At 58.6% G+C, this 23,120-nt stretch overlaps 1 protein-coding gene and 1 long non-coding RNA gene across 9 annotated transcripts in view; one reads left to right on the top strand and one right to left on the bottom strand.

Moving 5' to 3' along the window:
* Positions 1-18,045, top strand: part of CAPZB (capping actin protein of muscle Z-line subunit beta) — a 134,731-nt gene extending 116,686 nt beyond the window's left edge. For 5 of the 6 annotated variants that reach the window (XM_023258222.2, XM_006934366.4, XM_045035189.1 and 2 more), the window contains exons 5-10: positions 1,117-1,258; positions 1,777-1,893; positions 12,538-12,603; positions 13,350-13,426; positions 14,742-14,854; positions 17,586-18,045. In XM_023258222.2, the coding sequence (XP_023113990.1) occupies positions 1,117-1,258; positions 1,777-1,893; positions 12,538-12,603; positions 13,350-13,426; positions 14,742-14,844 (505 nt within the window). In that variant the 3' untranslated portion in view covers positions 14,845-14,854; positions 17,586-18,045. The remainder of the gene's footprint in view (positions 1-1,116; positions 1,259-1,776; positions 1,894-12,537; positions 12,604-13,349; positions 13,427-14,741; positions 14,855-17,585) is intronic. The other variant, XM_006934367.5, reaches the window with a different exon arrangement.
* Positions 16-14,742, bottom strand: LOC109502126. 3 transcript variants are annotated; one of them, XR_006583964.1, is made up of 3 exons: positions 9,738-14,742; positions 6,572-9,167; positions 16-2,629 (listed from the first exon to the last, which is right to left on the bottom strand). It is a non-coding gene; the product is annotated as an uncharacterized LOC109502126 (long non-coding RNA). The 3 variants fall into 3 exon arrangements; XR_002160522.2 differs by having other exon boundaries at positions 6,572-9,841; positions 10,230-14,742; XR_006583963.1 differs by having other exon boundaries at positions 6,572-14,742.
* Positions 18,046-23,120: the final 5,075 nt, after the last annotated feature.

Below are 23,120 nucleotides of genomic sequence, written 5' to 3'. Positions count from 1 at the left end.
TTAGTATTAACCGTGTATATTTTTATCATGTAACAGCTTTATTGAGAATTCACAGACGTGTTTATTTTTAGTACTTATTTTTGTTATTAAAATCAATAATTATCTTTGGTCAGATTTTTTTACTTTCCCGTGGGGTTTTTTGGGGGGTTTTTTGTTTTGTTTTTTTGTCTCTTACGAGTCCTATAAAGTAGGTATTACTGTTCCCATTTTATAATGAAACTAAGGCCCAGTTCAGACTGTCGGTACCTGGTAACACTTTATAAAGAGTTGGCGGGTGGGTAATGTGTGACCACAGCTGGTGATGGGGGGGCCGGGGCCCAGGCCCCCGTGCCCCCCAAGCCTGTGCTCAGCGCCGCACATGTGCTGCTGGCCCTCCCAGCGAGCCCCAGAGTGTGCCTGCCACACCGTGGATGCCGAGGTTAATTGGGGTCAGAGAGGCCACAGACGTCCCGGTAAAGAATGTGCTCTAGCAGCGGGCTGATAAAGAGCGTGCTGCGACGCGGGTACTCACCGCACAGCGGCTGGTGACCCGCTGTGCCCCCGGCCGCCCGGTTCTGCCGCGCTGTCACTCTGGGTCTCCTGGATTTGGGACCCCAGCCTGATGTCGTCCTCTTCCCCTCTTGCATTTGTTCTTAGTTAGGAGATTTTCCAGGAGGGAGCTGGGGGGGGGGGGGCTCTGCTGTCTTTTTCTCCCGATCCCCCTGTGAAATAGCTGTCCTGAAAGATAGGGATGTCGAACAGTAACGATTACTCTGGTGATGACCCCCATTGTGCGTCCATTCCACATCACACACTTTGCTGGATCCTTCATCTGGAAAGAACCAGAAGCCCGGAGAAGTTTAGTAAGCTTGCCAAAGACCACAGAGTTAGTGTGGCAGAGCTCACAGTCCAGTTCAACTTTAGGACTCCTAAGCCCCTGTTCCTTTTGGGACCCCTCCCCCAAGCACAGGTGCTCAGGACACGTGAAGAGTCAGCCCTGGAAAGCACCGCAGGGAGGGAGGGTCCTCATTTCCAGACAGACCTTCAGATGAAGCTTTGCCAAACGAACCCCTGGGCTGATGATCTGTAATTTGACGGGCTTAACATCTAATGGGCACGTGGGCCTGTTTCCGGCAGGTATTTTGAAGGCGGCGTCTCATCTGTCTACCTCTGGGATCTGGATCATGGTTTTGCTGGAGTGATCCTCATAAAGAAGGCTGGAGACGGATCAAAGAAGATCAAGGGCTGCTGGGACTCCATCCACGTGGTGGAAGTGCAGGTATGGCCCTTCCCCCCGCACCTCCCGGCAGAAGTTTCTTGAAGTGAGGGGGATGCTGTGATATGTGAAGCCCTGTTCAAGCCCTGTTCACTCCTACACGCGCCCCAAAGCCACTTAGTTCTATAGAGAGAAGTCAAGGTTGCAGTAGTCCCTGGTGCTAAAGATCCCAAAGAACTGAGTGCACGTGGTTGTAGACTCAGTCCCTTTAGAAGCCAGCTGGGATTTTCTAAGAAGGTCATGTGCTGGTGGCACACGGTGGTGGGAGGGACACGTTCGAATGTAGAATGGCCCTGAGTTCAGGGTCCCGAACACACTTTGCTGGATCCTTCATCTGGAAAGAACCAGAAGCCCGGAGAAGTTTAGTAAGCTTGCCAAAGACCACAGCGTTAGTGTGGCAGAGCTCACACTCCAGTTCAACTTTAGGACTCCTAAGCCCCTGAGTTCGGGCTCCAACTGAGTTCAGGCTCTCCTCAGCTCAGGGTCGCATCTAGGGTCCTGATGTCCGTCTCGTCCTGCAGGAGAAATCCAGTGGTCGCACCGCCCATTACAAGCTGACCTCCACGGTGATGCTGTGGCTGCAGACCAACAAGTCGGGCTCTGGCACCATGAACCTCGGAGGCAGCCTAACCAGACAGGTAAGAGTTGCCGGTGCCCCGCAGGGAAGGCCTGGGGCAGCCTCTGTGCCCGCGGGGACCTCCCCACAGGCCTCTTGGTGATTCCAGAGATCAGGTCTTGGAAGGGTCTATCTTTTTGCTAGGGTATTTACATTGAAATGCTTCTGTGATGTTCAGGACAGACTCCCGATAACACTTTAGAATGGGAGAATGTCCCAGTTGTGACTCAGGTCCTGTGTGAGGACTCTTGGTAGCAAGTACAGCCTTAAGCCAAAATGAAAACGAGGCGTTTTGTGTGACTGAGAGACGTTCGGGCTTCGTTTGGTGTGACTGGGCCTAGGGCGTCAGGACTCCCGTGTCTCCGCATGGGAGCAGGCGGCCTCTGGCTCACATCTGGCGGCGGGCAGTGCGGGGGGGAAGAGCTTCCCTTTCACGATAGGTCTCCTCTAACCCCAGCAATGTCTCACTGGCCTCGGCCACCTGTGTCCATCGCAGTATCATTTCCCAAGGCCGGGGGGGCATGAAGCAGTCTGGCCAGACTTCAGGTTGGTGGTGGTATAGAGGGAAAAAAGGGTGTCAGTTTCCTGCGGTAAAATCTGGCTGCTTTTCGCCATGGGGGGGAGGGATGGTTGTGGGCAGGCAGGAGACTCTAGCGGAGAGGTGCTTTGTGCAGAGAACTGACGGGTGTTATCTTGTACATGGAGTGACGGCAGAGACAGCGGGTTGGCGACAGGCTGCTGGGGACGGTAGCCAGTGCCTCCAAAAAAGAGAGAGAAAAGGCTGTCATAAAAGCTAAGAGGATCCAGGAGAGGACATGCCTACCTTAAGCATCTAAGCGGGTTTTGTGGCCGCCTCGTGCGGGTGCCCAGTAGTGACTGGTGACCAGCAGGCACTGGGGGGAGCCCGCTGTCTGCTGAGCTCTGGCCCCCGCCCCACACGGCAGCGCTCCGAGGACAGACCTCGGTGATGCTCACCAGAATGCTTCAGTGCGGGTCCAGGCAGGGTGCTTTTCGAAACTCCAAACGTGCCTTCCCCTCAAAGAAAAAATGAGGACGTTTGGCCAAAGCAGTCAAAAAGCTGCCTTAGTCACAGGATCTTGACATTGGAAGAGTTGAGAGGTCACCTCCCAACCTGACGGGACACCTGCCACCCTACGGGGCAGAACTAAGGAGCTTGCCCACTCCTTTTACGTCGGCCTCCACTAAAGTGGCATCCCAGGTGGCGCCTGGGTGGCTGAGTCGGTAAGCGTCCTTCTTCGGCTCAGGTCGTGACGTCACAGTCCGTGAGTTCGAGCCCCACGTCGGGCTCTGTGCCAACAGCTCAGGGCCCGGAGCCTGCTTCGGATCCTGTGTCTCCCTCTCTCTCTGCCCCTCCCCCTGCTCACACTGTGTCTCTCTCTGTCTCTCAAAACTAAATAAACTTTAAAAAAACAAACAAACACAAAGTGGTGTCTGAACAGGAGCTCTCCTCCAGTGCGCCCAGGATCGCTTCGGCTGGCACCTCACGAGCCCACAGGTGCCCCCCTACCCCTCTTCCTCCCACGAGCCACCGAGGGCCCGGGATTTCCCGTCGTGCTCTCGTGCACTTGGCCTTCTTTCAGATGAGATTTTACACTTGGCCTCACTTTTTGGGTTTTACCCATTCTCTCGACACTCGACGTTCGATCCTGGTTTCAGTTTTCCAGGTGTTAGCCCTTCCTTTTGGTTTTGTTCCTTGCACATGAACCACGATGACTGTGGCTTCCCTTTGAGCTCGGGGCCAGATTCAGAACCCTCCAGTGTGGCTGCCAGAGACTCCCTCAGCGGAGGCATCATCTGATAATCATCTTTCGCACAGTCCTTTTTTTTTAGGGGGTGTCGTGGAGCCAGCCGTACGTCCAGTGTGAGCCAGGGCTTCCTTTTTTTTTTTTTAAGTGTATTTTTATTAGAGAGAGAGCAAGTAGGGAAGGGACAGAGAGAGGGAGACAGAATTCCAAGCATGCTCTGCACTGCCAGCACAAGAGTCCGCCATGGGGCTCGAGCTCATGAACCGTGAGATCCTGACCGGAGCTGAAGTCGAGAGTCGGACGCTTAAAGGGCTTCACCCTTTCAAAGCGAAGACCGTGGAGCAGTCTATGGCCGAACACCACCTGCCGCTTCCATCCGGCTCCGTGCCTCCGGGGGGGCCGAGGGGCTGCAGGCGTGGCCACGGCTTCTCCTCGCCCTCACCGGGGCTCACCACGTCTGTGTACCTCCGGCCACGAACAGCCGCTGGCTCGGGCCATCTCTGCAAGCCTTCCTCGGCAGCCCGAGGGCGTCCGCCTTGCCGCCCACAGCCCACTCCCGGCCTCACGTCGGCAGCACCAAAGAGCTCGTTGGGCACGCAGAGATCTTCGGCCCTACCCGGACCCGCCACGTTGGGATCTGCACTCAGCAGAATTTTCCAGGGAATCTGCGTGCACATGGACACTCGACAGTTCTGTCGTGGGTGAGGGCGGTGCCCCACGTCGCCGCGAGCAGCGCTCTGGACACCGGCAGGGCGTCCTGTAGTTCAGCTTGCTCGGACCCTGTCCACCTGGAGATGGCGTTAGATCCCAGCAGTTAGGGGCCCAGGCCGTCCCCACAACGGGTATCTTCAGATGCCACTTGCAAGCCACCTGTGCTGGCTGACCAGCCACACGTCAGCAGTTTCCATAAACCCCTCCTTGGGTTCGATTAATCTGCTGGAGTGGCTCCCAGAACTCAGGAAACCCATTTACTCGTTCGAGCGCCGGTTTCCTGCAGAGGATATTAGAGGATACAGATGGACGGCCGAATGAAGACAAAGCCGAGGGCGAGGTCTTAAACAAAGGGGTTTCTGTCTTCTGTCCTCGTGGAGCGTGAGCTTGGCGCCCGGCATGGCGGCACTTGGAAGCGTTCTGTTCCCCAGCCTGGAAACTCTTTGAATCTCCCTCCTTCGCCCCTGCCGGGAAATGGGGGGGACCGAAAGATCCCCTGGCAACCAGCCCCCATTTTGAGGTGCTTTCCAGAATCTCCTCCTAACATAAGCCCATTTCACCTGTATGGCTCCCAAGTGATTTCAGACGCTGAGGACAGGAGACCAAAGAGCATTACGACAAAAGACGGTCCCACTGTGGCTCAGGAAATTGCAAGGCTTTGGGAGCCACGAGCTGGGTGGGAGCCGTGGAGGAAGACCGGTGTGTATGAGAATTATATTTAGGTCACTGGAATGAAAGCGTCGATTTCTCACAGATCAGAATGTCGCATCTGCCACGTGCCTCTCACCCGCCTTCTGCTTAGGTGTCCTCAGCAGCCCGTGTCCCAGATGTCCCCTCTAGGTGTGTCTAGGTGACCTGGGAGCTGGAGGCTGGGAGTGGCTGCTTCCTGCAGAGCAGACTGGGCCGAACTGGCACTTCAGATGCCACTTGAAGCCTCTGCGTGTAGGACCGTCAGGCGCCCCACCTGGAAGAAAGGCCTTCACCGGGAGCTGGTGCAGTGCAGTGGGGTGTCTCTGTGTACAGGGCAGAGAAGGGACGGGCGCCTGGGTGGCTCCGTCAGGTGTCCAACTCTTGATTTTGGTTCAGGTCGTGACTCGTGGTTCCTGGGATCGAACCCCGCGTGGGGCTCCGTGCTGAGTGTGGAGCCTGCTTAAGATTCTCTCTTTCCGCTCCCCCTCTGGCGCTCTCCCCCGCTTGCACGCACGTGCGCTCGCTCTCTCTCTCTCTCTCTCTCTCTCTCTCTCTCTCAATTAAAATTAAAAACAAAAAACCAAAAAAAACCATACTGAGATGTCTTAGGAAAAAAGGGGCGGGGTCGAAGAGAAAGGGCAGACCCGGTAGCACCTGGGCTCCCTGGGCTTCCAGAAGTCCGTTGGCAGCAGTATGGTGGTCTTGAGAACGCCCTCCGGAGGGAGCCCTCTTCCCTGCAGAGAACCTCGCCTCTGCCCCGGCCAGTAGTGCCCGAGGGTCCCTTTTGACAGCAAACGATTTTTTAATTGTTTTTTTTTAATAATTTTTTTAATGTTTGTTTTTGAGAGAGAGAGAGAAACAGAGTGTGAGTGGGGGAGGGACAGAGAGAGAGGGAGACACAGAGTCCAAAAGCAGCTCCAGGCTCTGAGCTGTCAGCACAGAGCCCGATGCGGGGCTCGACCTCACGGACTGTGAGATCATGACCTAAGCCGAAACAACTGAGTCATCCAGGCGCCCCGTAATGTTTTAACGTTAATAACTCCAATACTTTCAATAGCCGTATTTGATAGAAAAAATAGATTGCGGAAAAGATGAATTTAGTGACTCACGTAGGTTTGTGGGCTCGTGGGCTCAGCAGAAAAGTGCGTACATGCATTTGAAAGAGGGCAGGGTGGACGTTTTGTCAACATGCCTGGGATGCGTCCCAGGGCCTTAGACCAACCCCCCCACCCCATGCTAAGCCTCCGCTGACTCTGCCGACTAAGAGGGGCCCAAAGCCGCCGGGGATCTTGGGGGTCCCCGTCTCTGGCCCCTCGGCGGGGCTGTCCCCACTCATCTCAGACCCGAGGCCCGTCATTTTGCGTGGAAACAGGCCCTTGTCCCCCAGGAACCCTTGGCGGGGAGGGCAGCTGAGCCCGGACGGCCAGCTGTACTGCAGCCTGCCTCCCCCTCCCCCTCCCCCTCCCCCTGCCACCCGGGCGACGGTGGAAAATCCTAAATCCGTATCCGGAGACGGCTTCCTGCACCACTTACCGCTCCAAACTGTTTATAATTCCACTGGTTTACAGCGACCCGGACAAATATTTAATCCTCAGCCTTCCTGGTAGTTTCGGTCGGAGCCGCCAGCCCACGGCCAGGGCCTGGTTCCGGCTGGCCGCGAGCGGTGCCTGCTGCCAAGCCACACGGGCCCGACGAGTGGCTGTCCTCAGCCCGCCAGGCCGGGGCCGAGGGCCCGTTTGTGTCGCCTTGTGCCCTCGGCCTTTAATGAGGAGATTCGTGCTTCTGTCATCCTAACGGCCGGTCGCATAACTTATCCGAGGTGCGTTAAAGCTGGGGCCGGTTTCCAAGGTAAGTAACTGAGAGGAGGGGCAGGGCCGCGGCCAGGGAGACAGGTCTCGGCTAATGATGCGTGGCTTCCGAGCAAACGGGAAACGAGGGCTGCGGGTTTAGCTGTGTGTCCCGGATGAACCTCGGGAAAACGTCCGGTTGCCTTGGATCGGGAACCAAGGGGTTCCAGGAAAGCTGGTGATAAAGAGTGGGCGACCCGTGGTGCTTTGGGGGGCTGCCCCCTTGATTCAATTGTAAGCGAGGTGGCGTTCCCCTCCCTGTTTAACCGACAGGAGGAGGAGACCGACGTTTGAACCGTTATGTAATGTCCTCGTGCTGATTTGTCTAGTAGGAGGCGGAGCCAGATTTGTCTGTCTAGAAAAAAAAAAGAGGGCTACCTTGTACCACGCTGTACTTTCTGCTCTTAATCTGTCCTCTGGGCCCAGCAGCCAGGAGGTCAGTCCATGAGCTGGTGTCAGCCCCGAGGCTGGTAGTAACAAAGAACAAGGCAGGAGGGGCGGGGCGTGGGTGACCCGTCATGATGTGAGCGATGGGGTCAGGGGAGGCTTCCTCATTTGAGCTCCTCTACCAAGCCATGCCCGAGGTGACCAGACCCAGGCTTTCCCTCCGGAAGCTAGGCCTCCCCGCGGCCACACACTCACTCCTGCCTCGTGTGCGTCTGGAAGGAAGGACCCGTGTCACCAGGCACCCACCCTACAAGCCATCCTGGCCAGTGGTCGGGAGCACTCCCCCACAGAGGCCCCCAGGGGTCCCTCCCCAGCTTTGGAGGCTTTGCCCCCAGTCCTCTTCTCTCTCAGTTCGGTGGCTGGGAGCGTAAGTGCAGGACTTGGAGAGCTTCCTTTTTTGTTTGTTTTTTTGATGTGTATTTTTGATAGAGACAGAGCATGAGTTGGGGAGGGGCAGAGAGAGAGGGAGACAAGAATCCGAAGCAGGCTCCAGGCTCCGAGCTGTCAGCCCAGAGCCCGATGCAGGGCTCGAACTCACAAACTGGGAGATCAGGACCTGAGCTGAAGTCAGCTGCTTAACCGACTGAGCCGCCCAGGTGCCCCAGACATGGAGAGCTTTCTTTAAATCGTTGGTGAATTTAACAACGGCCACTTTTCCCCCCCTGCTCACAACACCCAGGCTGCAGAGGTGCTCCGGTGGGCTCAGACCAGGGGCGCGCCAGCCTGCGCTCCCTCGGCGCCCTCTCCCGTCACCTCCCCTTTGGCCCTTTCTTGCCTCCACCCTCCGCCTAGCAAGGCCTCCTGGGGACACGGGCTGGAAGGTGGAACAGGTGGAACAAGCATCGGGGCAAATCCAGGCGGCTGGGGGGCTGGGGAGGAAGGGTGCGCAGCGGTGCTTGTGGGAGCTCCTCACAGCCAAATCATATGGTCCTTCCAGGGGAGGAGGGCGGAAGGTGCCCTCTGGCCGACTGCCACCTGGGCCCCAGGGGGAAGGCTGTAGAGCAAGGAAAAGACGTTGCAAGCCAAGTACCAACATGTTAGAAAGGAAGTTGCATTGAGAGGTCACTTCTCCTGTGTGACAGCTGGAGACGTGGGAAAGAGGCAAGACCATAAATCTCTGGAAGGAGATCCAAGGTTTCCGATCCGGGGTGGGCCCAGATGTTCGTTTGATAGTTTTTTCAGATTCTAAACATTTAGAAACGAAGGTGGAATGTTGTGTCGAGTGGGGGGATCAGGCGGGTCCTCTGCAAGCTGAGCTCTCCCCACTCGGATACAGGCGCCCTATGACTTGTCTTTAAGCCAGAAAACTCCAAGGCAGTCACCTGCCCTTGTGTCACGGCAGGGACATCCCCTTTGACTTGAGCTTGGCAGTTAGGCCAGGCGGTATGTTCTAGCAGGGGAACGAGGCCCGTGGCGTCTTCAGGAGGCAGGCGAGCACGCCCCGCAGCTCAGGGAGCACTTGCTTGCTTCTTTGTGCTCCGTGAGGTGGCCTGGATCAGCACTGGGCGGGATCAGCTTCTAGGGACAGTCAGGCAGGAGAGGAAGGGACTGGAGATCCGCAGGGGGCCCTGCGGGGGAGGGAGGTGGAGAGGTGGGGTACTGGTCAGAATTTCCGAGCCCCGGATTGTGGTTTGTCTTTGATTTTTCTGGGAAAGAATGTGCATGAAGTTGAGCCCACGGAGAGGTCTCATGGAAGAAAAACAAGCTTCAGGATTGTCCAGAGCTGGGTCAGTCCTACCCTGCTCCCTTACCAGCTGTGTGATCCGGACAGTCCACTCCCCTTCTCTGAGTCTCCACGTTCTCACCGTTGAGCTAATAACACCTGTTTGGAAAAGCTGTTGTAGAGGAAAAATAAAAAACCATTTGGACACATGGTCTGTGCTCAATAAATAATAACTATTTCTGTTAGTATTCAGAAATACCTTCTACCGCATACCCTATAAGCAGAGACTTTTCCGTCTTCTAGAATATATGCAGTTCTAGGCTCAATTAAAATTTCCCTAAACTGGGCACACCGAACCTTCCTTGAGAGGCCGTCTGACCACGTCTTCTGGCTTGACAGCGTGTTAAGTCCTGGCCTCCAGCCCAGCTCTTACCCAGAGCACAGCTCAGTCAGCAGGAGGACGTCTCTGGCTTCTGCCTGAGAGCCAGGACCGGAGGAGCCCCGGGAATGGAGCTGGCGTCCTGCCAGGCCCTGTCCTGGGCACGTAGTGGGCCCAGGTAGAGGCCTGGAAACGGAGGTATGGGCAGGCCAAGGCCCTCAGCCCTTGGGCTCCAGAGCGGGGCACGGAGCGGGGCTGGCTCCCTTCAGGGTCCCACCCTCCAGGCTGCGCCTGTTGGAAAATGCCACATGGCCACGGGAGAGACTGGACTGGAGGAAGACGGCCTGCTCTCCACGTACTTACCGTGTCCTTCCCGTCTCCAGGCCACAGCGGAGGAGAGGAGCTTGATGGGGACAAGCGGGCTGGGCTCTGACTTCAGACTTGGTTGGATCCACTTTGTGGAACATCTGTGCGGCCACAGCACATAAAAATGTTTTCCTCTGGCAGCCGCTTTTATAAGGATGTAATAATATATGCATTGCAAAAATCATTCTATTTTTGGTGGGTCAGCGTTTCCAGCAAGCTGACCCTGACCAGGTGTGGAGGGAGTCAGCAGGGGTGTGGGCAGGGGGGCTGTGGAAACACGTCTGTGTGCGCCAGGGCCCCTTGCCCGCACCCCCAGCCCGTGTCTTCCTTCCCTTTTCCGGTCCCTGGTCCCCGCCAGACTTTTCCTTGGGCTCGGATCCCCTGCCACAAGCTTAGGGACCCCTTGTGTCCTCCTGGGGAGTCAGTCTGCTCCTAGAGAAGACCAGGCCTCCTCACTCTCCCCCTACCCTCACCCCAGACCTTTTGTACCTTTGGGCGACTGGTGTTTTCCTGCCCTTCTGTTCCCTTGAAGGTTGATCGGAAGCAGAGATGATACCCAAGAGGTTGGGTTGCTGATGTGCTTGTACTTAACCCTGGCGGCCCAAAGCCCTCTGCCGACAGTCCCAGCCTTACTTTGGGCTGTTGGCACTCGTTCAAGACGGGGCCCTCGGTGAGCTCAGCCTCGTCACTTCCCCGAGGTTGCCAGGAATTTAGCTCCTGCGCGGAGCTGGGGAAGGCGGCGAGAGACCGTGCTTTTGTGGGAGGACAAAGGGTGTTCAGGAAACTTGACGTGGTGGGGAGTGGCTATCACTTCCGAGTTCAGGAGCGCTCTCACTTCTGTTTGGTGGGGGCCCTTGTGATCTCTGAGGCTCGAGGCTCCTCAGGGTCGCCAGTGCCAGGGGCAGGCCAGATACCCCATTCCTGCCCATTTCTTGGGGTCAGGGTGTCGAGACCTTGCAAGCACCGGACCTCCAGCTTTGCCCACGGGTTTCTTAAAACCCAGCACCCTAAACTGAGTCCTGCCCTGCAGACGTGGCCGGGCCGGGCAGCCCGGAGGGAGAGGGGCCGACGCCGCGCTGCTGGGCTGCCCCTGACCAGGCACCGGTAACGGTTCATCTCTGTAGCTGAAGTTGCGTGGAAGCTCTTGTGGCAGCCACGTCACGTTGTCCTCAAGCTTGAAGTCCTCTCGAAACCACGCGTCTCTTCGCAGGACTTGGTTCCCATTCTGTACTTGGTGAGGTTCACGTTGGAGCCAATGTGGTTGGCACTCACCCCAGCCAGCCGAGACCTGCCGTGACCGGGGCAGATGCCTTGACATCTTTGAGCTTCCGCTCCCTTGGGTTGCAGACAGAGGTCTCTTACAGGGACTGAGCGGAGTAGATGACCCTGCACTTGGCAGCTGTTGTGTCCCGTACCAGCCCACGTCCCTGGGTTCTGATCATTTGGACCCTCGGTGCTGTCACCAGGGCTGGTGTGGATCAGTGTTGAATCTCCAACTCAAATCTTCCTTTTTGGTGAAAGTAGGGTCAGTCTCCGCCCTCCTCCCGTGTTCTGGAATCTGTGCTGTGACTTTTCAGGGATGGCTGGTCCACAGAATCGGACCTGTCTGACCCTGGAAGCCTGATCATTTAAAGTGACTTGGGTCCCTCCTACCGTCTGCTCGCTTCATCTGGCTCCTAACTGGGTCTCTTCTACCGTTTCTGGCATGAAAACCATTCTGTCTGATAAGAAAGTCAAAATCGGTGTGGGAAGCAGCAGAGACCTTTGACCTCTGAGCACACTGCCGCCCTGCCCTCCCCAGGCATCCGCCCTGCGCTCCTGCCTCTGAAGCCCATTCACCTTCCCACTCCCCCTGGGCTTTCTCGTCTGAATTCATTCTGAGCTCTGGCTGTCTTGGTACTCCTGTCCTTACCTTTTCATCCTGTGTCGGGAGGACCTGTTTCACCCAACAGTGAGCAGGGCTGCTAGGAGTCTCCACTCCGTAACTCACCACCGTCCTAGGCGCCCTGTGAGGTGTAGACAGGGAAGGCTCTCCTTAAGGAATCCACGGTCTTGGGAGGGAACTCTGCCTTGCACAGACAGAGGGGTAGGGGGTCCACACCTCGTGCATAAGTGTGCAGGTCAGGAATCATCTGTCATCCCCTCCCCTGCCTTTTACTACTTTCAGTAAAACTTTGTCAGGACTTTAGTAGTTAGGATTATTGGACCAGAACTGACCCGCCCAAGACCCGACTGCTGGGTCCCACCTCCTCCAAAACCCTACTTGGTTGCTGTCTAGGAATCTGGGTTCAGATCCTCTTGCTCAAACTGCCCCCGGCCACATGGCCAGCCCCGCAGGCTGTGCACTGAGAAGTGTCTGGGCCACGACCTGACACTACCTGTGTCACCTCGGGCGAGGCTCCTCAGTCCCCGTCTCTCGGGGCTGCTGGCCCCTCCCTCCGAAGTTGCTGTCACAGGGCAGTGGAGGCTCTTGTGCAGTATGAGGGGACCCACAGCCTGAGCCAGTGTCTGGCCAGGGCCATCCCTCTGCCCTCGCTGCTGCGGCCTGGGGGCCGGGAGGGGGGTGCTCCGGAACAGGGCCTCTGGGCCTCTGCTGGCTGAGCTGTTGATGACCCAAAGCCCAAGTCCCCGGTGCCTGGGCTCCGTGCTGGAACAGTGGCCTTGTACCACCTGCAGCTGACTCTACAGCTACCGGCGGGAGTGACGGGCTGTGCGCAAAGCACAGGGCTGGCCTGTGCTGTCGGCAGAGGCTGCCGTGTGCGGCTCTGACGTGGAGGGATGTTCTTCTCTCTTGCAGATGGAGAAGGATGAGACCGTGAGCGACTGCTCCCCACACATAGCCAATATCGGGCGCCTGGTAGAGGTGAGTGGGGCTCTGGGCTCTGGGTCGCGCCCCAGCGCCAGACATCCTGCCCCCAGGGGTGTGTGCGGGCCTGCGGGCCTCCTCCCCGGTGCGCAGCGCCTTAACGGCCAGCAGCGTGTTTCTGTTTTGGCCCTTTTGCCCTGGGCTCGTGTGTTCCGAGCCTCCTGATGGGAATGCACGCAGGGCTCAGCTCCCGGGGCACCCCCTCTGTGCCCCGTAGCGCGTGCTCCCAGGAGGCTGCGCAGGAAGGCCTCGGTCCTGCTCCCCCGGCCCGCTGGGTGCCAGGAGAGACCTGAGCTCAGAGAGGAAGTGTCCCTACAAGGTCACGGGCTCAGGAGGAACTTCAGGAGGCTCTCTGGCCGCAGCTGCTTCTGCCTTCCCTTCCCCACGCTCTTTGGAGGGAAGGGTGCTCTCCGGCTTCACACAGTTGTTCCTGAAGTTGGTGGGGGGCCTGAGAGGTGGTGATGTGGTTTAGACCTGCTCCTGTCGTGGTCAGCGGTGGCCGCCAGTCCCTGACTATTGGCTTCCTGGTGTCTGAAGCCTGGGAAGGGCTCAGAGCACAAATGATAGGCGGGGTCTTGGCCCCGAGGGGGCGTGGGGGTGGCTGGCTCACTGGGCTTTGGTGCGGTCTCACGCCTCCCCCCTGTGGCCACTGCGGGGACTGCAGGGGTGAGCCGGTGGAACCGGGAGGGTGTGGGCCTCAGGACGCCTGTTGGCCATCCTGTCTGACTGACCTCCCTTCCCAGGACATGGAAAATAAAATCAGAAGTACGCTGAATGAGATCTACTTTGGGAAAACAAAGGACATCGTCAATGGGCTGAGGTAATGTACCCCCAAAACATAAGCTTTGGAACCAAAAGACGAGGATTTGAATCCTAGGTGTGCTGCATAACACTTCTCTGTCACTGGGCCTCAGTTTCCTCATTTGTAACACCTGCTGAAGTACCCACGTCACGGGATTGTTAGTACAGATCTTGAAAGGTCAGACCCCTCACACACAGTTTGTATTCTCAGTAGACGCCGGTTCCTTCCCTGCTGTTTTTGTTGTCTTGGGACTTTCACCTGGACAGGCGTTGGTGCCCTTGTCCCTGAAGTCCCCTCCTCTCGGTCCCCCGCCTCATCAGTTCCATCTCAGGAATCTGCCCGGACCTCACAACATGCGAGGGAGTGCGGCCCATTGGGCTCTGGGTCCCCCGGCTACTCCGGCGTCCTCCAGGGCTCTGCTGGCTATGGCCGTGGTCCTGAACCGCCCCTCCCCACCCATCTTCTGTCCTTGGTTCTGCAGCCTGGGCCCAAATGAAGGCTGGGAGGGACTCTCTGGGTCTCCAGAGGCCATGGGGGGACAGAGCAGGAGGCCAGAGGCCCACTGGGGGGCAGGTGGGGCGGCTGTGGAGTGAGCACTGGCCTTGAAATCGGAAAGCTGAGAGCCCGTATAAGTGCTGTCCACCCGAGCTGTGTGACCTTAGGCCGGTGGCTCCTCTACTTGGCCCTCGTCCCGTCAGGGAGGCAGGCCTGCCGCAGGGGTCAGATGAGATGGAGCCCGCCTGGCCACCGTGTGAGGCCCGGGTCTGGTGCCCTGCCCTCAGCCTCCAGCCCTCTGATCCCCCACTCCATGTGTGAGTCTCTCCTTTGGGGCCAAATCAGAGGCAGGAAGCCGCTCCAGGGGCCACGCTGACTTGTGAATTCACCCAGGAGACAGATTTCTAGTCTCCTCCTCCAACAGTTTAAAGTAGCGAGGCGCCCCCTCCGGGTCTCCATCTTCCCGATCTCCCACCCGCCTCTGGGGAACACGATCTGGCCCCCGGTGGGTCGTACTCCCCGACTCCGACAACACTGCTGTCCTCTGGTCACCCCGGGGCCGGAGCGTCATCCTCAGCAAACACACTCCCCGCCCGGCCTGGCCAGCGGCAGGAGAACGAGGAGAGGGACCCAGAGAGCCTGCGGGCGGGTGGTCGAGACCGCCCCCAGCATCGAGCTCTGCGGCCACCCCTTCGGGCCGGAGCGCGGGGGCCGTGACGACACTGCCCTGTCTTCGACCTCGCGGGTCCCTGCGTGCCCGGCGCGCGCCCGCCCCGGCGCTCCCAGGTGTGTGCCGCCCTCGCCTCCCGCCGCGCTCATCTGTGACCACTCTCTGTAGATCTGTTGACGTAATCCCCGACCACCCCAAGTTTCAGCAGCTGCAGAGGGAGCTTTCCCAAGTGCTGACCCAGCGCCAGATCCACATCCAGCCTGATAACTAAGCCGACGCAGGTACCCTGCCTGAGAGGCGTGCGCACCCTCCCCACTAAACAGGACTCACCAGCCCGCCACCACCCCCGCCCCGGACCAGCTGTCGCTGCGCGCGGTCCTTTAAACACCACTAACCCCCGTGTCGGCTCACGGCTGTGAGCGGCCACGTTAACGTGTAGACTCGGCCCTACGTAACACGGACCCGTATCACGCGTGTGCTGTGTGTGTCTCGCACGCCGGGCGGGGCTGGGTGTGGGGCAGAGAGGGGGTTTGGCCCTGGAAGAGGCCCCCGTCTGGGGATTAACTCTGCCTCTCCAGCAGAAGCCGCTTGTCTGCACCGCTCTCGTGGGCCACAGGGCGGGGGTCTGTGCACTGCCTTCCGCTCGGCCACTCAGGGCGGCCCGAGTCCGCTGCGTGTGCTGTTATGTGCGGCCGGGGCCTCGGGCTTTCCCGCCAAGCGTCGCAGAGGCCAAGCGAGCCTCCTCAGTGGGAAAGTGACTGTTCGGGGCCGTGAGTTGAGAGGGCTGTGTCGCCCCAAACCTGAGGATAGAGCCCGGAGTGGGGGCCGAAACCCCCCTGGCCAGACTTGGTGCGCCCCCAGACCGGTGGCTGCTGGAGCTGCTTGGGCCCCTAACGAGCTGTGGCCTTCCTCTTAAACGCCTGGTGCTGACGGCAAGGAAATCGCCTTGCTTGTGGACCATAACCGAGAACCAGAGCTTGAGCTTGTGGCAGATACAGGTGTATGGAAGCAGTCGGTGTCCCGGGAGAGGAGGGAAACGTTTGACATGAGGCCCGTGGGGCAGGGCCGCAGGGCCCAGGGACTGGCCACCGGGAACCCGAGCCAGCAGAGGTTCGGCGGGATGGCCGGGCCGGGCCGTTTGTGTAACCGGGCGGCGCTGCTGGTCGGTCTGGGCTCCGTGCCACCTTCAGGCCTCACGCCGGGACCGTCCGCGCCCATCCCGAGAGAGCCTCCTTTGTACGGTGGGCCACCGTGGTGCGGTTTTCTTGGCAGCCCCTAGAACCTGCCAGATCCCTGTCCGTGGTCAGTCCCGTGGCCACCCGCTGGAGGCTTTCCGGCATGGGAACCCTCTGCGGCAGTGGGCAGCCTGGCGCTCTGTCCGTCCCACGTCCCTCTGTCCGTGCCGAGTTAGCGCTTGCTCCGGGCATGAGTTTGACGTTGCTTGGCATTGACCCGCCCAAGCTGTGTTCCCTGTCCTGCTCCTTAGAGCCTCCGGCCGTTCCGCGCCCAGTGTCTTGTCTCTGACCTGACTCTCACTCTGGTTCTAACTCGGGGACTCTCTGCTTCGTTGGGGGGTGGGGGTGAGGCCTGGTGCGCTCAGCCCGTCCTTCCCAGAAGAGCCAGCACCCTCGCAGGCGGAGGAGCCGTGTGAGCCGCCGCCACTTCCTGCCGGGAGCTTTTCCAGAAGCACGTGGCGGACTGACTGAGAATTGGAGCCAAGGCCACCACGGCTGGTGTCTGACCCTTCCTTGGGCCACCGCAGGGCCAGGACAGTCCAGGGCAAACGTTTGTTTAGAGACGCTCAGCCAGACGTGTCGGCATTTCGTGAGAGAGTTTTATTGTCTCCCGTGTCACCCGTGTACCATTTGGAGGCCGCGTCCCACGATTTTCGGGGCTTCGGCAGCCAGAACTCAGCTGGGGCTGCTCTCGTTTCTCCTGGGTCCCGCTTCATTTTACTTTTGGAATCTGGGGATTTTTTGACTCCTCCTTCCCATCCTCTCTCACGGCTGATGCACACGGAGCTTGAGATGCCCGTGGGCGTGGCATCCACCGCCGGGCAGCCGTCACTCCTTTCTTTCCACTGCTCTGAAACGGTTGGAAAGTTTACACACAGTTTAAGAAGTCCTTGGCCGGTCGACACGTTGAGTCCGTTTGACAGAGTGACCGTTCAGGCCGTTGGCAGGGGGCGTTTCCCTGAGCCTCAGTTTCCTCTTCTGTGCTTGGGAACCCCGGTGGGACTCCTCCGGGATGCCAGGAGAGGGAAGTGAGAGGTGTGTGGGAAGCACTTCGTAAACCATACAGCCTCTGCGAGAGTTAGTGGCTGTTCGCTTTGGCGAATGAGGAGTGTTAACGCCGGCGCGTGGGGCACTCATGTCAGCATGTGTCCACAGATCGGGATTTGCCAGCAGGGACCCGGGGCCTCTTAGCTCAGTCCCGTCCTGCCTCCTGACGTCCAGGCCGAGGGATTTTCTCGGCCACGCTCACCGCTGACGGCTGAGAGCACCTGCCCTTCCGGCGCCACCCTGGACGTGAACCCGATCTGCCCAGATGGCCAGGGGTTTTAAACGTTCGCTGAGTGGGGTTCCTCTGCACCCTGCACTTGGGGGGTGGGCAGCGGGCTGCCTCTGCTCGGCAAGGGTGCAGTGAGGGGGAAGCTTGATAGCGGGGTCCCTGCGACCCAGAGTCCATGCCCCTCTGTGCCCCGCCCCCCGCCCCGGCTGAGTCCGCAGCTGGTCAGAAGCACAGAGGGTCTTTGCTGCCTTGTGCCTGGAAGCCCAGAAGCCACCTTCTGGTTCAGGCCGACCTCGGGCCCTGAAGTGGATTGGGGTTCTGGTGGCTCCGGCCGGGCCCCCCAGCCTGGCGCAGAGGTGGGCGCCCGTCCAGGCGGGCCGCGCGCTTCCCCTGCAAAGGAAGCCCGCCTGGCAAAGGGCCGAGGGCTCGGGCCTCGGGCGCCGTGCTCGAGGCGGCCCCCTGCCCGTCACACGGGCTGATCGACTCTCTTCCCTCCGGCAGGTCTGTGCAGACTTTCGCAGACAAATCAAAGCAAGAAGCTCTTAAGAACGACCTGGTGGAGGCCTTGAAGAGAAAGCAGCAGTGTTAAAGCCCTGCTCCACGCTAACTGGACACGCCATGCGCTCGTTAGACCCCTTTCTTAGAAAACTCGTCTTCTGCTCCCCTCCCTCGCCCCTCGCCTCCCCCCCCAGGTCACGGAACAACGGCATCACCATCTCTCCCTGAGAATAAAGCCCAGTAAGCACCCTCCTGTCTCTGAGGCCTCCTTCCCACCACGTTTTGCCATCAAAACTCTCCGTATTTCCACAGAGACCGTGTGTTTTTTGTTTGCCCCGGCCCCCTGTCTGCCTCCCTCCCCCCATTTATAGGCATAAAATACAGTCTGTCTGCCTCCCCTTCCCTCCCACCTTTTTGTTACATCGGTGTAAAAAATGTAAAACAAAAAAATTTTATGAACTAACTGTGGTGTGTGAAAGAGAGAAGAAAAACTGGAAATCTGAGTCCACGTGTGTTTGGGAGTTGCTTGGGGTTGGGGCTTGGGGGGACAGGGGACAGCTCTGGGAGAAAGCGGGTGGCCCTCGGCGATGTCCTGCACAGACTGGCCCCTGTCCCACGAGACCACGTGGCGGGGGTGCGGGGGTGGGGCCTGCTGACGGGCTGCTCTGGCCAGGTGCTTTTCTGTCAATTTTTATGGAATGCAAAAGGAGTTTTTGTTTTATTTTGTTTTTTTGTAAAGCTTAAAAAAAATCTACATCTTATACTTGAGCTTCCATACTTAAAAAAAAAAACAAAAAAACAAAAAAAATGAATAAAAAGAAACTGGGACGCAGTCAGCACTGGCCTCGTGTTCTTTCTCGCCGGCCTCGCTTTGCAAGCGCGTGTGGCCTTGGCCGTGAGGGCTGGCCCCCACCGGGGTGGCGAGTCAGACAGAAGACGGGCGGGAGCCGCGCGGTGGGCGGGGGGGGGGGGGGGGGGGTCCTTGCGGAGCCTGGAGCTGCTGCTCGGCTCCCCGGCCCCACCCGCCCCGGAAGAGGGGGGCCCCCACCTTGTCATTCTGTCACTCTGGGTGCGGCCTCCCTGCGCTGTCCCCTCTGCTCCTCCCCCTTTCATCTCCGCAAATACCCACCGTAAGCGGGACGCTTCACAACCCTTCCGGACGGACCCTGCTGTCCCGGCTGACACCAGGCGGCCACGTGGCCAGTCAGCAGGGCCCACACCCTGGCTCCCGGGTGAAGCCCACACCTGTTCAGTGGCCCCGGGGACGGGCGGTGGCCTCGAGAGAGTGAGAGCTCAGATGGGCAAGCAGGGCTGTCTCCGGGGTCCCTTCACGCCCTTGCTGTGACCTTGACAAGTCAGTCTCTCGCGGCCCTCGCTGGGGTCCTCCTGGGGCCCCAGATTCCAAGACTCCGAACCGTCTCCTTCGTTCTCGTCCTGGACTAAGCAGCCACTGTGTGGACCCCTCTGCCGCCACGGGGGAAGCAGGCAGTGTGGACTGGGCCTCGGCCCCTCTTCTCTTTGGTGCCATCCCCTCCGTGCAGCCTGGGTACCCTGCAGTCACGGGGGGGCCGCCACCCCCACCTGCACGACCCATGCCGAGCCAGGTAAGAAGTTCTCCCTCGAGAGACACTGATAGCAAAGAGTCAGGACGGCGTCATCCCCACCGGGAAGGGGTCCTGTCCCTGAGGCTCTGGAGCCGGCTCGGCCTCGCTCTTTGGAGATGCCACCGGCTCACCTTTCCCTTCCCTCCTGCGAGCTCCCCGCAGCCTGCCTCCAGCGTCTCGTGTTGTGCGCTTAGCGCTTAGCCAGTGGGCCCCTGCTCCCGGAACCCGGCAGACCCTGAGGAGGCTGGAGGAAATGCCCCCCAGGGGAGGGCACTGCCACTGAACCCCCACCACGGGCCCAAGGGGCCACCGTCTACTCCCGCTTAACGGTAAGCAGGGGGCCGGGACGCGCGCCCTGCCTGCCGGCCCCTCCTGCCCATTTTGGAGGATCTTTTTCTCCTGTTCTCTCAGTGATGAAGCCTCTAAAGAAAAATCTGCAAAATCTTTAATTATTTTTTTTGTTTTTCCTTTTTTTTTTTTTTAAGTCTATTTATTTTGAGAGCGCACGCACGAGCGAGCAGGGGGACAGACTCACGGGACTCGAGCTCACGAAGCGTGAAATCATGACCTGAGCCGAAATCAAGAATTCGATGCTTACCCCACTGAGCCACCCAGGTGCCCTGTGGCTTTCGACTTTAAAAGCTCAACTAATGCTTCCTAGAATGAATAGACTATCATACACGTATAGGTCTTTGACCGGCCTAGTGAATGCAATCCTTCAGTTCCTGGTGAATATTAGGCATTTGGGTTACCTTGTAATGGTTATAAATGAGGAGAAATGTTGCAAGATGTATTCTCCTACCCATAACTTCCCAAATTTAGTAATAGCTAATTTGGTCTTTTTTCAAGCAGTTTTATTGAGATAGAACTCATACACCATACACTTCCCCCATTTCGAGTGTACAAATTCAGTACTGTGACTGGCGGTTACGTGCCTGTGTCCTTCACCAGACTGAGGGCTTCTTGAGGGAGTGTTTAAGGCATTCACTTCACTCATTCATTCATGGAAACATTTACTGAGCACCTACTGTGGAAGGGGGATACGATGGTGGGATACACAGTCTGCCCATACTGTGGAGGGGGTGGGCAAGTGTTTTTGGTTTTTTTAATGTTTGTTTATTTTTGATAAGAGAGACAGAGCATGAGTGGGGGAGGGGCAGAGCGGGAGGGAGACCCAGAATCCGAAGCAGGCTCCAGGCTCCGAGCTGTCAGCACAGGCTCGAACTCACGAACTGCAAGATCATGACCTGAGCCAAAGTCGGACGCTTAGTTAACCGACTGAGCCACCCGGGCGCCCTGGGAAGTGATTATTAATAAAAATAACCTTTATGGAGCACTTACATGTGCTGGGCACAGAGATCCCAGTGGGTGACTGTGTCCTCAGGGCTGTCACACGGTTGGGGGACTGAGTTTTCGGGTGCATTGAGTTAACCCACAGCAGAAGGCAATCAATCCCCACTTCAACCAGATCAGATATAGCGCATGCGTATGGAACAGTTAAGCCTCAGCACCTGGCTGGCTGTGCAGGGGTGAGCTGTGCGTTCCTCCCCTTTCTCAGCTTTGGGGACTGAAGGCCATACCTAAGCTATGGCTTAAAACATCCCAGGTTTGTGGCGCCTGGGTGCCAAGTCTTGATCTCAGCTCTGGTCTTAATCTCGGGGTCATGAGTTCAAGCCCCGAGTAGGGCTCCACACTGGACGTGAAGCCTGCTTTAAAAAAAAAAAAAAAGAAAAATCCCAGTTTCCCTAAATGACCAAGGGGAACCCCAGGCTGGGAGGACCTGGGGCCTCATGCTGAGGACAGGCATGCTGGGCCCTTCCTTCTGCCTTGTTGGAGATTGCCACCTGCCTGCCAGGCAGCTTCCTGCCCCCCAGGATTTGGGGGGACACCGAGGCCAGGCACTGTGGCAAGGCATTTGCATACACGGCATCTCCTTCAATAGTTAAAATATGAACCGCCCAGGCCGGGCTCTTTGGGGGTGACCGGCCCAGCCTCCTGCCCCCGTGAGTGTCCAGATGGAGAATCCCTCCCAGACAAGGACAACTGATGTGTGGGATGCCGCTTTCTTGGCCGAGCCTGGGCCCGAAACCTAAAGGCAGAACTCGGCTGAATCAGGCGGGAGGAAGGGTCCAAAGTGGGAGAGCTCACCCCTTCAGACCACACCTAGAGGTGAGGGCCCCACCACCCCCTGCCTGCAACAAGGTACAGAGGTGTGTGCCCAGTGGAGAAGTCCACCTGAGCACCCCGCCCCGGGACCCCACCCACCTGCACGCACGGCTGCCAGCGTGGCGGAACTAATGGGTCCATCAGACTGGCCCTTGTGCTTTCCGGGAGGAGCCTGGGGAGGCCCTGGGCATCGGAGAAGCTCGTCATTTACCCACCAGGCGCTTACACATGCCAGGCGCTGGGGCATGAGCCTACAAGCCCATCTCTCTTAACCACCACAGCTACGTCCTCCATCACTCCCCTGGGCACATCCATCAGGCCGGGGCTTCCTGAAGAGGAAGCAACCATGGAAAGCAAGAGCTAGCACCCCGAAGACTCGGTGCTTCCCACGAGGAAGAGATTACGTCACCCGCACCACACAAGGGCTTGGAGGCAGGGCCCCCCAGCTCTAACTCAGGCCCACACTTGGGACTCATACTGCCATTCCGAATGCGCCCCCGGTAACTGGCACCAAGGTCAGGACCCCGGGTGGAGCCAGGTGCTGGCTGGCAAAGGACACCCGAACCAGGCCCAGGCCAGAGGCAGCCGGGGCCTGGGGCCCCTTTGGCTGGGACAAGGCCAGAGGCTCGAAGTGAGAAGGGAGCCTAAGCCCAGCAAGGCTGGGCCGCTCCTGAGAGCGAGGGAAAGCTGGACTGCACACAGCCCAACACTCCAGACCCCCGTCCGGGGAGGGGACTCGGAGGGCCCCAACCCCCACCAGGTGTGGGATGGCCCTTGCAGCAGAGGGACATGATGTGGTTCAAAAAGCTGCTCGACCTTAAGTCTGATCCCTCAAGGTCTGTCTTCCATCTATAAAATTACAGATGTAAGATTACATGCTAATTACACCCACTCGACAGGGCACAGCCCAGCCCAGCACACAGGAAGCGCTCAAGTCACGTGCCAGGTACACACAGGACCCCACAGGTATGACCCAGGACAGGACCGGGGGAGACTGGTCCTGCTTGCCCTCGCTGCCCACCTGAGCCTGAGATGCCCCTTCGCGGTCTCCCCAGACCCCAATTCCTGCCTTCTCTCCCCTGGCCACACCCAGGCCACCTGCTGTGAGCCGCTGCCTGTCCCTATCCTCACGACCCTGTCTACGGTCAGTCTGGCTTTCAAGGCTCTTCGTAAGCGGCCCCATCTTGGGAGCAGCCCAGACGCTCAATGCCAGGCCTGTGCACACGCTGTCGCCCTTTCCTGACTTTCCTCTGCCTTCAAGATTCAGCCCCAGGGCCTCTCCTCCACGAAGCCTTTCCTGTTGAGTCTCCTCATCTTCCGGCGCTTTGTACCTTCGGGTCAAAGCCCTTATTACCACCAGGGCCCGGCAGCCGTCTTCCCTCCTTGATGGCGAGGACCAGAGCTGGTTCACCCCCGTCCCTGACACCCCACACAGTATGGCCAGTGGAGGCAGCACTCGGCAAATACATGTCGCAACAAATTGGGGCAGTGGCAGTCCCTCTCGACGGGGGGGGTGGGCGCCACTGCCGGACTCCTTTCTGTCCCCGGGGCAGGAAGAGGAGATTCGGAGAGGCTGAGACCTAGATTCTCTCCCTGACGGGCCCTCAGGCACCCACAGGGTCATGGCCAGTAAGAAGGAGGCCTCAGAATGGGATCTGGGAGACAAACTGAGGTTGGGGTCCAGAACCAGAGCTCACGGCTGGGCCCTGCCCTCCTCGCCTCCCTCCCATTGTTCTTTCACCTCCTTCCTGCTCCCTGCAACATTCCC

This window comes from Felis catus, chromosome C1 (genome assembly GCF_018350175.1).
Source record: "Felis catus isolate Fca126 chromosome C1, F.catus_Fca126_mat1.0, whole genome shotgun sequence".
NCBI lineage: Eukaryota > Metazoa > Chordata > Mammalia > Carnivora > Felidae > Felis > Felis catus.
This window is presented reverse-complemented; position numbering and strand designations above follow the sequence as displayed.